General features: G+C 40.9%; 1 protein-coding gene across 1 annotated transcript in view; it reads left to right on the top strand.

The window, feature by feature from the left end:
* Positions 1–11,825, top strand: part of LOC135224566 (uncharacterized) — a 233,478-nt gene extending 221,653 nt beyond the window's left edge. The window contains exon 5 of the mRNA XM_064263674.1: positions 2,773–11,825. Coding sequence (XP_064119744.1) covers positions 2,773–4,176 — 1,404 coding nt within the window. The 3' untranslated portion in view covers positions 4,177–11,825. The remainder of the gene's footprint in view (positions 1–2,772) is intronic.
* Positions 11,826–12,084: the final 259 nt, after the last annotated feature.

Here is a 12,084-nt window from a genome sequence, read left to right as displayed (position 1 = left end):
GTTGCTGATTGAGTCAATTTTGCAGGTGGTGTGCGGCTTGTTCGGGAGAACAGTATGATTAATTGGCACGAAAGTATATGCCTGGCTCTAAAGAACCGGTAATAATGGGTTTGTCAATGCAAAATCAATACTGTGAGTTAGCTTTGTGGGCTTACCTATCGTGGGGAGTAATTAATGGTAAGTACTTTCACTCGTGCAGGACTGTTTAATTTAAGCAAAAGGGTAAGTTCACTTGCCCATTAGCCCTGCGGAATGAACGTCGCTAGAAAGGACTGTTTTAATTAACAAATTGTATCATTACTAAGAAGGATGTCAGTCCTTTGTCCTATCTTCAATTCTTGAGACCTTTTGCGCGAGATGTTCAAAGGTCTCCATCGAACACGATGGTTTGGTCATTTTCCCTTTCCCATTGAGCACCTTCTTTGGGCTTTCCGTAACTCGGCCATTGTTCAGTGGATTTCCCTTGGTTTTCCAAAACTCAAGTCATTGTTGAATGTAATTCTCTTGGCTAGTCAAAACTCTTGTCATTTTTCCATGGATTTCTAGTGATTTTACATAGCTTTGTCACTCTCCACTGAATTTATCGTGATTTTAATTAAATTCGTCACTCTCCAACGAATATCTCGTGATTTTACACAGCTTTGTCACTCTCCGCTGGATTTCTTGTGATTTTTCGATACGATTTTTGTCCAGTGGATGTCTCTTGGCTTTCCATAATGTAGTCCCTGTTCAGTCGTTTCTTTTTTTCAGCTTTCCATACCGGGTCATTTTTCTGTAAATTCCCTCGTCTTTCCATACCTTAGCCATTCCTCCGTGAACTTAAATAATACTTCAATAGATTTTTCTTATTTAGATTACCCGGATTCTTCATTGCTCTGTCGTCTTTATTAGTTGTACGTAGTTTTAGTTACTCATTACTTAATGACTACTTCGGAGATTTTCTTGTTTTTATGATGGAGTCATTGTCTCCTGAAATGTCTTCTCCTTTTATCATACCGGTTATCATTCAAGCATTTTATATGAATTCTTTCTCTCCACTAACTGTCTCGATTAGACATTGTAAACAATACTGGTCTGATGTTGTAACTATTTCAAAATAAATAAAACATTAAAAACTACTGAGGCTGGAGGGCTGCAAATTGCTATGTTGATCATCCAACCTCCAATCAGTTTTTGTTTAATCTAAGGTTAAAGTTAGCCATGATCGTGCTTCTGGCAATACACAGGCCACCACGGCCGGCTGAAAGTTTCATGGGCCGCAGGTCATGCAGCATACCTTGATTATACGCTGTACAGAAAACTCAATAGCACTGAAGAAACTCCGGCGTATTTTTTACTATTTCTATACGGTTACAGAAAGGTTGCCTCCGACAACGGTTGCATTTTGCTCGGAAGTGACAGCAAAGCAAGCGTCGGTCAAAACGCTAATTGGCTGTTTTATGCGGCAGGAGTATAGTATCATTATTGAATCGACAGGTTTGGCATCTATACGGTAAATACCGATGATGATATATGAGTGTATCCTCAGTAACATTTTTTTTAGATGAAAACGGAGTAAAAGAATATCCCCCAAATTCATCAAAATCCATTAGCTTTTCGCCTAACAATGATTGAACTTGATATCCGTCTCATCTTCATGATTTAGGAAACTCTGAAACTGAAAATTAGTAATATACTTTCCCAAGGCTATTCTAAGGTTACTATGTATACGTTTTTCTCTATGGATAGTTAGGAAAAGCTTCAAGATATATACGAAACACTGCAGAATTTTGAGTTGATGTGTCTATGCAGCTTTGAAACGGTGTTAAGGTCAGCAGTGAAAACCATCATCAAATATCGGCGCTTGAATGCTATTTACGTGACAAAGATTAAATGTTTCAAATAAATAGAAATCAATACCGTCTCTTCGCTTAAAAGCGCTTTACATTTGCGCTGCCGTACGGAGTAAAGAATGGTGGTGGGGGGGGGGAGTTTGCTTTTGGAGAGATTTCAGTGTGGATATCCCCCGAAAGTTTATGTAATGTTTTTATAACTTTATGATTAAATACCTCATGATAAAAAGGTCGGACCTTAGATTCACCTTGCGCCATTCTTCTATATGCAATTTTAAAGGAAGGAACAAGGAGGATCAATATTTTTCGGTATCTTTCTTTTGATTACCGTGTAAGTCGTCGTACTCTGTATGATGAACCATGACGACGTTTTCTTCCACATCTTAATAATAGCGCTTCATCACTGTTTGGAGTTAATAATAGACTAAAGCTTCTTCTACTAATCTGTAATAAATTCGGTTTCCAGTTGTCAAGTAACATGAGTGTTGCATGTTTTGTTAAATGTATATAATCTTTTATTTCTACTGACATCTGTAAATAATTCATTCACTAACTTTTAACTCTTAGTTTTTGCTACATAGCACACAAAATCCCTTCAGTGTTCTGTCGCTTTGTCTGATTTACATGTACTCAGTATCGAAACGATCCCAATCTTTTATATTGTTTCTTATTTCCTCGCTGAATCATACTTGCATTACAGGAATCACTACCATTTAAGGCCATGTCATGAAAAATATATACTGCATCGTATGAATAATAAACTGAAAATGTTTAGTCGACCTTTCTGTTGTGTACGATAGTATTTCACATAAAATCCGTCAGTGAAATGATTCATAAATGACTCGGCAGTTCGTTTGCATTATCTGAATGGAATACGAAGCTGCAATCCCGGGTTTACTGATGTTCAAGACAATATTCTCATGATTCCTTTTTCCTGCAGGTTCAGCAGCAGCAAGCCGCCCCAAGTGAAAGCAGCGTCACCAGCAACAGCAGCAGCAGCAACAACAATCCTAAAGGAACTATCAGCCAGCAACCGGTCGAGAATTTGAACATGACTTCGGGTGCCATCAAATTTGCAAACAACAGAATAAAGAGGAGATATAGCATCACTACCAATGATGATTTCAATGTCAACATAACAATTAACAACGAGGACGTTTCGTCAGTCTATATAGACAACCCGCCCCTTTCTAGTAACACTGTTTATAAATCAAAAAGCAGCTGTTATCTTTCTAGGAGCGATACAGAACCCAACAACAATTTTACAGAAAAGTTGCCTGGTGGGGGCTTAGGCAGCTTTAGACCAGTATGTGGAAGGACATTTGCCAGAAGCTGCATTTCTATCCCACCCTCCTCCAAGAACAGAGACCACAACCCCAGACCAGAATCTTTCCGCCTTCCTTCAGACGCAGAATCCCACTCACGTGTCCTTCTGAAGGCACGCTCATTTGCTGGCACCTCTCTTTGCAGCATACAAGCTCACAATGCGACTGTAATGAGACACTTTTCAAGTAAATCCTTACAGGAAGATCGGTTAAATAATCACAGAGACATGAATTGTGGGAATGGTAAAATGATACTCCTTTCGAGGAGGATGACTAACCCTCCAGTCAAATCTGACAAGGTATATCTCGATCCCTTAGGTAATGAAACTTCTTGTGACTCTTTACCAGCGAATAATCATGACCCATCCAAATTTCATCAGCTATGTTCAGGGTCTCTTATGCTAACAAGCAAGAGCCCTGTCAGTGATATTAATTCTCTGGAATCTTCAGAAATCGACAGCGACGTCGACCTCGGAAAGCAAACGGGGTCAGATTCTGTACCACCAGAAAATGTTCAGAAAAATGTATATGAATTCTGCAGAAAAGCAACGAGTGACTTGGATAACGAATCCTTCTTAAATAAAAACGAGAATACTCAACAGGAGGCTTGCGAACATGCAGATGTTTTCCAAAGAAATCAGAATACCCAGGCAAACGATTTAGTGCAACCAATTGGCATCATGGTCTCAGATGCCCATCTGTCAGAAGACCAGTCTTGTCAGAAATCCCAAAAGCTTAGAGCTCGCTCATTTACTGGAATGGTGACGCCACTCAATCTTCCTCCACAGACTCATTCACCTCATGATGAAATGATAGATGCTTGCAGCATTCCAGTAAGGAAATCGGCCTGTAATCTCAGGGCCACAGAAGGGGCCGAAGTAGAGAAAACGTTACGTGTTACAACAATGACTCGCCGGGCTCGGGTCACAAGGGATGGTTATAAATTGCGATTTTCAAGTGATCTTGGATTTGAATCAGCCAGAGTTACTCCAAAGTCAAAGAGGGAAGTGTTTGTCTAATAGTCTTTTGTATTTTACCATAACAGATTACACAAAAATCTATCGTGAATCAAGTATATTTGGTACAATTTAGTGAAGTCTTAAAGTTACGAAAATACTTTTTATTGCTGTCATCATATGTTTAAAAATACCTTAGGAGGCTGATTTGAAAGGTCTGAAAAATTCAGCTGAAGTGTTTTTCTTTTAAATAAATAAGAAATAACTATACTTTTGGCACAGAAAGTTACATACTCGATATTTACTGTCTAAAACATAGTGATGTTATGGGAAAACTTAAGATTTTTATAGGACAACCTTTTTTCTGTCATCAGTTTGGCACCTTACTGTTTCTTCACTCTGTGATTCCACTGTTCTTACTAGGAGACTCCGCAACTAAACAGGGCAAACTAAGTCAAGTTTTCTTTAGCTTGATGATCGAGATCTTTCTGCATATTTTAGTTGAGTTCAAACGATTTCAAAACACAACCAGTGGTTATCTAAACTTCTAGCGTTGGTTGGTCGAACTCTGGTTGGTCGAACTCATGTTTAAAATAACCTTTTCATCTTTTTCTTTTTGAGCAGCAAAACAAATCGATCCTGATATGCTTTGTCTATTCTTGATTACTAGTGTTTCATATAAACCAGAAATTACCCATTACACCTTTTTCAGGGTTTAAGACATTACACCTTTTTCAGGACTTACAACATGAGTCATAAAGTATAATTAACATTCCTAAGCACCTAAGCTTGATATTCATATGCTTACAGAAGCTTCCTTTATAAAACTGAATTCTATTATTTTTTTTCAACAAATTAGGGTGAACCAGCTTTTTAGCACCTTTCTGATCCATGACATGATTGTTTTATTTAATATAACAAGTAAGCTACTGTTATCTCGCATATTTTATAATTTTTTTCCCTTTGTCTTTAAAACTACTGGAAAAGACGAATGGAACAGCATCGAGATTGTGGAGACAAGGTGAGTAAGAAGCAGCGTCTGGATACTTTGTTATTTAATATCACAAATTTCTGAAAGGACTATTGCAAACGGAAAGGTAGCATCTAACATCAGAACAAGACAGGCATACTTTTATGGTCAGGTGTGTTTTCGCACACCTGAAAAACAGGCAAGTTCTCAATTACATATGGTATGAAAGCTTGAAACGTTTTGAATTTGCAGATGGTTTTGATTTTACAAATGGGATATTGTAGTTCTGCAAATAAATGAAAATCATTATTTCAGCTGTTCATCTACGACTGTGTTTGCTGGGGAAACTATGTTCTGCAGTAAGTCAAGTTTGTGCTTTTGGACAGTGGATGCCTGAAGGGCCCAAGCAGGGCCCTACAGTACTCCCCTTCCCAAAAAGAGATTCCTGGAGCTGGAGCATCATCTGGGATTTATGTTGGTTTCTGCCTGTCTGTCAAGACCTAGGTAGTTCTCCCAACCACTGACATCTGGTAGTACTTGTCTCTATGCTGCAGGATTCAGTGACGTGGTTAGTATGGTCTTTGCCTGCCACCTCGGTGGCCGCGAGTTCGATTCTCGGGCATTCCATTGAGGGGTAAGAGATGTGTATTTCTGGTATTAGGATTTCACTCTCGACGTGGTTCGGAAGTTATGTAAAGCCATTGGTCCCGTTGCTGAATAACTACTGGTTCCATGCAACGTTAAAACACCATACAAACAAACAAACAAAAACATCAATTCCATTAAGTGCAAATTTTGTTCACCGCAGTTCTTCGGGGACCTATGCTTTTCTGGCTGCGTTGTATGTTCTTTTTTTCTGGCACAATTTGTATTCATGCTCTGCGGACATCGGAAGGGGTGGTTGGCTCTGTTGGGTTTTGGAAAACTAATGCTGGTATTGCTAGTTACTGTCCATAGACTGCTTCTTCCAGCAAAATGTTAAATGCCGCATGTGGGGCCGTTCTTAGTCCTAATAAAATCCATGTCGACTCTCTTCTCCACCGGCGAGTGCTTTAGGGTAGTGATGGACCTGCTCTATCATATACCATTGGCTTCTGGGTTGTATGCTGCCATGCTTTTTATTTTCGTCCCAAGGCTGGCGGTGAGGGAGTTCCACTGGGCAGCTGTGAATTTAGCAACCCCCTATCACTGGTGATATACTGAGGGACTCTGTGCCAACTGACCCAGTTTATTATAAGCCACACAGCTTTCTGCCGACTGTAGGGGTCCCACAAAGTCAACGTTGTATTGAATTGTCCTGTCCCTGACTGTATGCTTCATGACCTTGGGTGTATATCAGTGGTAATAGTTATCATGCCTGCAAATCTTGGGTTGCTCTGATGGTGTTTGGCCTTGGGCCTTCATTGGAAGAGGTTGGATTCCTTCAGGGCTTATTTGATGGACAAGAAATTCTACTGTACTTTCGGCCCATTCACATTATATCTTCCTACGCTACTAGCCCATTCCTTACATCCTTTATGTGCTGTTTAAAGTTGGGGCTGAATATCAGGATATCATCGAAATAAACAATGCAGCAGGGAAATTCTCCCAGTATCTCATCCATGAGGTGTTGGAGGTCACACCAGCATTTCAAAAGTCAAAACAGCGGTAGTTGAATGTGTATGTTCCAAAGGGGGTTATTATTGCTGTTTTTTCTATCTTCCTTCGTTGACTTGGTAGTACCCCTTCAGCAGGTTTGTTTGTTATATCGGCAATATTAGACACTGTCTAGCTGGTTTTTTATGTCAGCTATGTTAGGCAGGGGGTTATCTGTCCGGTATTGTTTTGACATTGAATCATCAGTAGTCGCAGCAGGGCTGCCATGTACCGTCTGCTTTAGGTACCATGTGGAGTGGGGATGCTCATGGGCTGGAGGCTGTCTGGCAGATTCCTGCCCGTTCCATGTCATGGAATACTTGTTTGGCTTAATGCGGTGTTTTGGGGGCTCATTAGGTCATGCTTTAGGACATCTTTGAATACTTTGGGAAACTCCTGAAGGAGGTGACAGCTCTCTGATCCAGTGGGGTTTGCTGTTCTTGGAGTGTTGGGTGTTATAGGGCCGTCTCTCTGAATCAGCTGCTGTCTTGCTAGATGTATACCAGCATGTCATGGGCTTTCAGGAATTCTGCTCCTAGTAGTGAGATTGTGATGAATGCCTAACTGTAGTATGCTTTGTTGTTGAATGATAAATTCGAAGTTCGTTTTCCAAACACTTTAAGTGAGGCTTTGGTAGCATTAGACACCTGAAGAGTGCTAGGGGTGGAGTCGAGGTGTTCATGCGAGTTAGCTGGAACAAACAACTTGCATGTGTCTGTGTCGACAAGAAATTGTGTGTTGGACATATTTTTGAGCCCATTTCTTGATGTCCAACTTCATGGCCCACCAGATGTATCGTTCTGACAGGATACGGGCAGTGGAACAGCCAGACAGGTGTGACAGGTCATGGGGAAGACTGAAAACCTTCCTCCTTAAGGCCAACAGTAAGTAGGGGTGAGGGCATCCAGTATTCGTTTCACAGGCAATGATTATCAGTGACAAAATCCCTCCACGTGAGGGAAGAACCCTCCTGATGAAGTCATTGCAGGTCCATGTTATTCTTCTGAGCTGCTGCGATCTCGGGATGTAATATCCTAATCTGGACAGCATTGATGGTATTCCTGGAAAGGGCGCTTCAGCAACATTGTTGGAAGAGCCCTGCAGGTACCTGATGGTGCAGAACTTGGATATTGCAGACAGGTGATGCTGCTGCCAGGCTGACCAAGTCACCATTTTTGGTGAAGGCATGGACCAAGGGTTGATGGTCGTTAGCACCACGAACTGCTGTAGCTTTGAGCATTCTCGGAAATGCTGAATAGTGAGGTGGACTGCCAGCAACTCTGTTGAACGAGGAGTAGGTTCATCTGTTTTGCTGAAGAATGCCAACAGCTGATGACCTCCATCTGTATCCTTCTCGAGTACTGCACCCATTGCTGTTACTTGCATCAGTTGTCAGGGTTAGGGACCTATGCAATAGAGGAAACATTAGTGTTGCTGCAGAACTCAGGGTTTTTTTTTTATTGCCAATTGAAAAGCCATCTCTTGTTTAAGACAAATATTTTGATTTTCCTTTTAAACATTCATAGGAAGGGGATGAATTCAGCTAGGTTGGGTATGAATTGGTGGTAATAATTGATCATGCCAGCAAATTCTTGTGTTGCTCTGATGGTGTTTGGCCCTGGGAAATTGGTGATAGCTTCCCTCACCAGGAGTTGTTGGACTCTTCATAGAATAGTTAGGACTGATTATCAGGATGTTGATGATGACGCATCAGGGCAATTCTCCCAATCCCATCCATGAGGTGCTGCAAGATCACACAAGAATTTCGAAGGTCGAAAGTGCATATGCCTTCAGCAGTTCAATTTTTGTGAATATTATGGATCCTTTTAGCTGGCTTATGTTGGCTATGTTAAGCATGAGATATCCATCTGGTATTGTTTTGACATCGAGTTGTTTGAAGTAGCCACAGGGCTGCCATATACTGTTTGCTTTAGGTACCATGTGGAGTGGGGATACCCACGGGCTGGAGGCTTTCTGGCTGATTCCTGCCTGTTCCTCTTCATGGAATACTTGTTTGATGTAGGCTTGTTTTTCTAGGGCCAAATGTCTAAAGCCTGTGTGGACTTGCAGCCCCTCGGTGATAATGTGGTGCTTTGCAGGGCCCATTAGGTCATGCTGGGGGACTTCTTTGAATACTTTAGGAAATTCCAGGAGTTGGCGACAGATCTGTTCCTAATATGGGGTTTGCTGCTGTTCCTGGAGTGATGAGTGCTATAGGGCTGTATCTGAATTGGTTGCTGTCTTGCTATGTCTACTAGCATGTCGTGGGCTTTCAGGAAATCTGCTCCGAGGCTACATCTACCGCATGTCATGGGCTTTCAGGAAATCTGCTCCCAGGCTATGTCTACTGGCATGTCGTGGGCTTTGAGGAAATCTGCTCCCAGGCTACGTCTACCAGCATGTCGTGGGCTTTCAGGAAATCTGCTCCCAGGCTACGTCTACTGGCATGTCGTGGGCTTTCAGGAAATCTGCTCCCAGGCTACGTCTACTGGCATGTCGTGGGCTTTCAGGAAATCCGCTCCCAGGCTACGTCTACTGGCATGTCGTGGGCTTTCATGGAATCTGCTCCCAGGCTACGTCTACTGGCATGTGGGCTTTCAGGAAATCTGCTCCCAGGCTACGTCTAATGGCATGTCGTGGGCTTTCAAGAAATCTGCACCCAGGCTACATTACTGGCATGTCGTGGGCTTTCAAGAAATCTGCTCCCAGGCTACATTACTGGCATGTCGTGGGCTTTCAAGAAATCTGCTCCCAGGCTACATTACTGGCATGTCGTGGGCTTTCAGGAAATCTGCTCCCAGGCTTCGTCTACTGGCATGTCGTGGGCCTTCAGAAAAGCTGCTCCCAGTGCTGAGATTGTGACGTCCGCTGTGATGAATGTCCAACTGTATAGTTGTCTGTTGAATGATAATTTCGTAGTTCTTTTTCCATACATTTAAGAAGGGAACGACTGGCAGTAGACACCTGGAGAGTACTAGAAGTGGGGTTGAGGTGTTTTTGTGGGTTAGCTGGAATAAACTACTTGCATGCGCCCATGTCAACGAGGAACTGTGTGTTGGACATAATCATCTGTGATTTAAAAACATGAATGGTTTTTGCTTGTATCTGGAAGATAGACAGCAAAAGTTAGACTTGCTCCCCTTTAAGAGGCAATCAGTCTGCCCATCTCTGCAGCAGCCCTATGGCATTTTTTTTTTTATAGCAGAGTCGTTCTCGCATTTTCGGGCCTCACTCCCGAATCTCCAGTGGAAGAAACATAGGCCCTTCAGACGTTCTTCTTTTTTGGTCGCTTTGATGCTGTGGTTGTAGGTTAACTGCTGCTACAGGAGGTTGAGTGGGTTCTGATGATGTCTGGGCAAGATGAACTATCTACCATTCTCAGGAATTCATCGAGGGGCATGGTGGATGCGTTGGTTATGCGGCAACTGTTTGGCGAGGCAACTTCATCAGGAGGACCTCTCTCACAAGGATTGACTGGAAAATAAGTGGATCAAGTGAATGTATTCATAGTCTTAGCGAAACTGTCTTTTAAAAACTGGATTCATATTCATATCCAATATGTTACAATAAATCAGCTTTCACTAATAAAACAAAAATTACACCTTTACCCTAAACGTATTCTCTTTTCTCGTTATCTTAAAAATAGCGAAAAAAAAAGTTTTAGAAATGTATAAAATATGCATGAGAACTCTAATTTTTTTATAGTACTAAATAAAATCATGTCATGGATCAAAAAGGTGCTAAAAAGTTGGTTCACTGTAATAAGTTGGTAAAAAATAATAAGAATATATATCAGCTTAGAAATGTATAATCATACTTAAACTGAAGAATTATGGATGAGCGCATCTGCTTGCAAAAAACGAAAGTACTCGTTAATGATAAATATGCATTAACACTAAACCACAATGACCCTAACTTCACAATATCCACCTCCTTTGGATCCAGTGGAATAAAAAAAAAACGGCGGTGCCCTTTCCTTTCATACTTTGTGATGAACTCCAGCAGTTAAGTTGCCCTGTAGGCATGCACGTGTATGTGCATCCCAAATGACGACCTTGTCACAGGTTAAATTCCATGTTTTTAATATGCGATCGGTAAACATTCATGGCAGTTTTGAACTATTTCGGTTTTTATTATTCTGACATGAAAACAGAATACGTCCTTACCCGGTGCTTTACTCGAGTATTCGTGCTTTACACTGTCGATCTATCAAAGCGCCAAATGACAAAATCGTTGGTTCCTTTGCCTATTCCATTTAGTGGATTTCTTTCAAGAGTCGAAGCTTACCCTGTAAGAGCATAGGAACAATAAAAGAATCATCCTGTGAAAGGACTCGGTATTTCGTTGACATCCAAATGAAAATGGTCACAGTCTCGTGCAGCCCTCTTTTGTGACAAGTACGTTGTAGGTTTTGCTGTCTGTCGCCTCGACCTGGATAAAGTCCAAATTTTATCTAAAGCTAATTGGGGTTAGAGGCGGAGACAATTCCGTTTCTTCAGTGTTTATGATGACAATCTTAACATGAAACATCTTTTGTCTGGACAACTTAGAAAAAAAGTTTGACTATTATATCCAGCCCAGTAAAAAGCGTAATTAGAAAAATGATATATTTCCCGCTCGTAACACGGAGCTGGTTTTATGACGTACTTGCGTATTCTTTTCAGGTTCAGATGGTTATCTTTTAGATATTATTAAAGTTTTCCTTTTTCCACCATACTCTCAAATATGAAATGAGGTGACACTTTGAATCACTATTCTAAATAAACGCTTTGAAAGTCTGAGAAGCTCGTTTGAAACCGTCTTCTCGGCCTTGTGTAAACAAACAGTCCACTGTTTTTGGTCATTGCGTCACTTGATCTCAGTGATGTCCTCCACTTGTCATCCTCTTCATGTAGCTTTAATGTTCTTTCTCCCTTTTTTCCTCACTGGTCCTTTTAGAATGTGACGAAATAAACTTTTTCATGAAAAAGCTGTATATAAAGAGCACCACTATCTTATGAGTCTTGCAATCACTGTAATGTATGATAGATACTGTAAATAGTTCTGCATTTGTATTCTAAAAGCCGTGTCAATCTGTATATTTACCTAATAAAGATACTAGTATTTAGGTCTGTTTTATAATAAATTCCTTTTATTAAGTTGATGGAATATTTATGAGATCTTGCACGAATGTCAACCAGAAATTGACCTAATATTAGTGTAACGAAGCAGGTGTCTTAACGAAATAATTTTACATCAAATCCAGAAGAATCCGTTGATTTTCCTACATCTAAGCCAGAAGAATCAGTTGAAATCAGTTGATTTTCCTAAGAGAAAATAGAAAATGTTTAAGACAGCTGCAGCTGCTTTGGAAGGAGGCTTTATAG

Source organism: Macrobrachium nipponense, chromosome 12 (assembly GCF_015104395.2).
Source record: "Macrobrachium nipponense isolate FS-2020 chromosome 12, ASM1510439v2, whole genome shotgun sequence".
Classification (NCBI taxonomy): domain Eukaryota; kingdom Metazoa; phylum Arthropoda; class Malacostraca; order Decapoda; family Palaemonidae; genus Macrobrachium; species Macrobrachium nipponense.
Note: the sequence above shows the minus strand (reverse complement) of the source record. Positions and strands in the feature narration are given on the sequence as shown.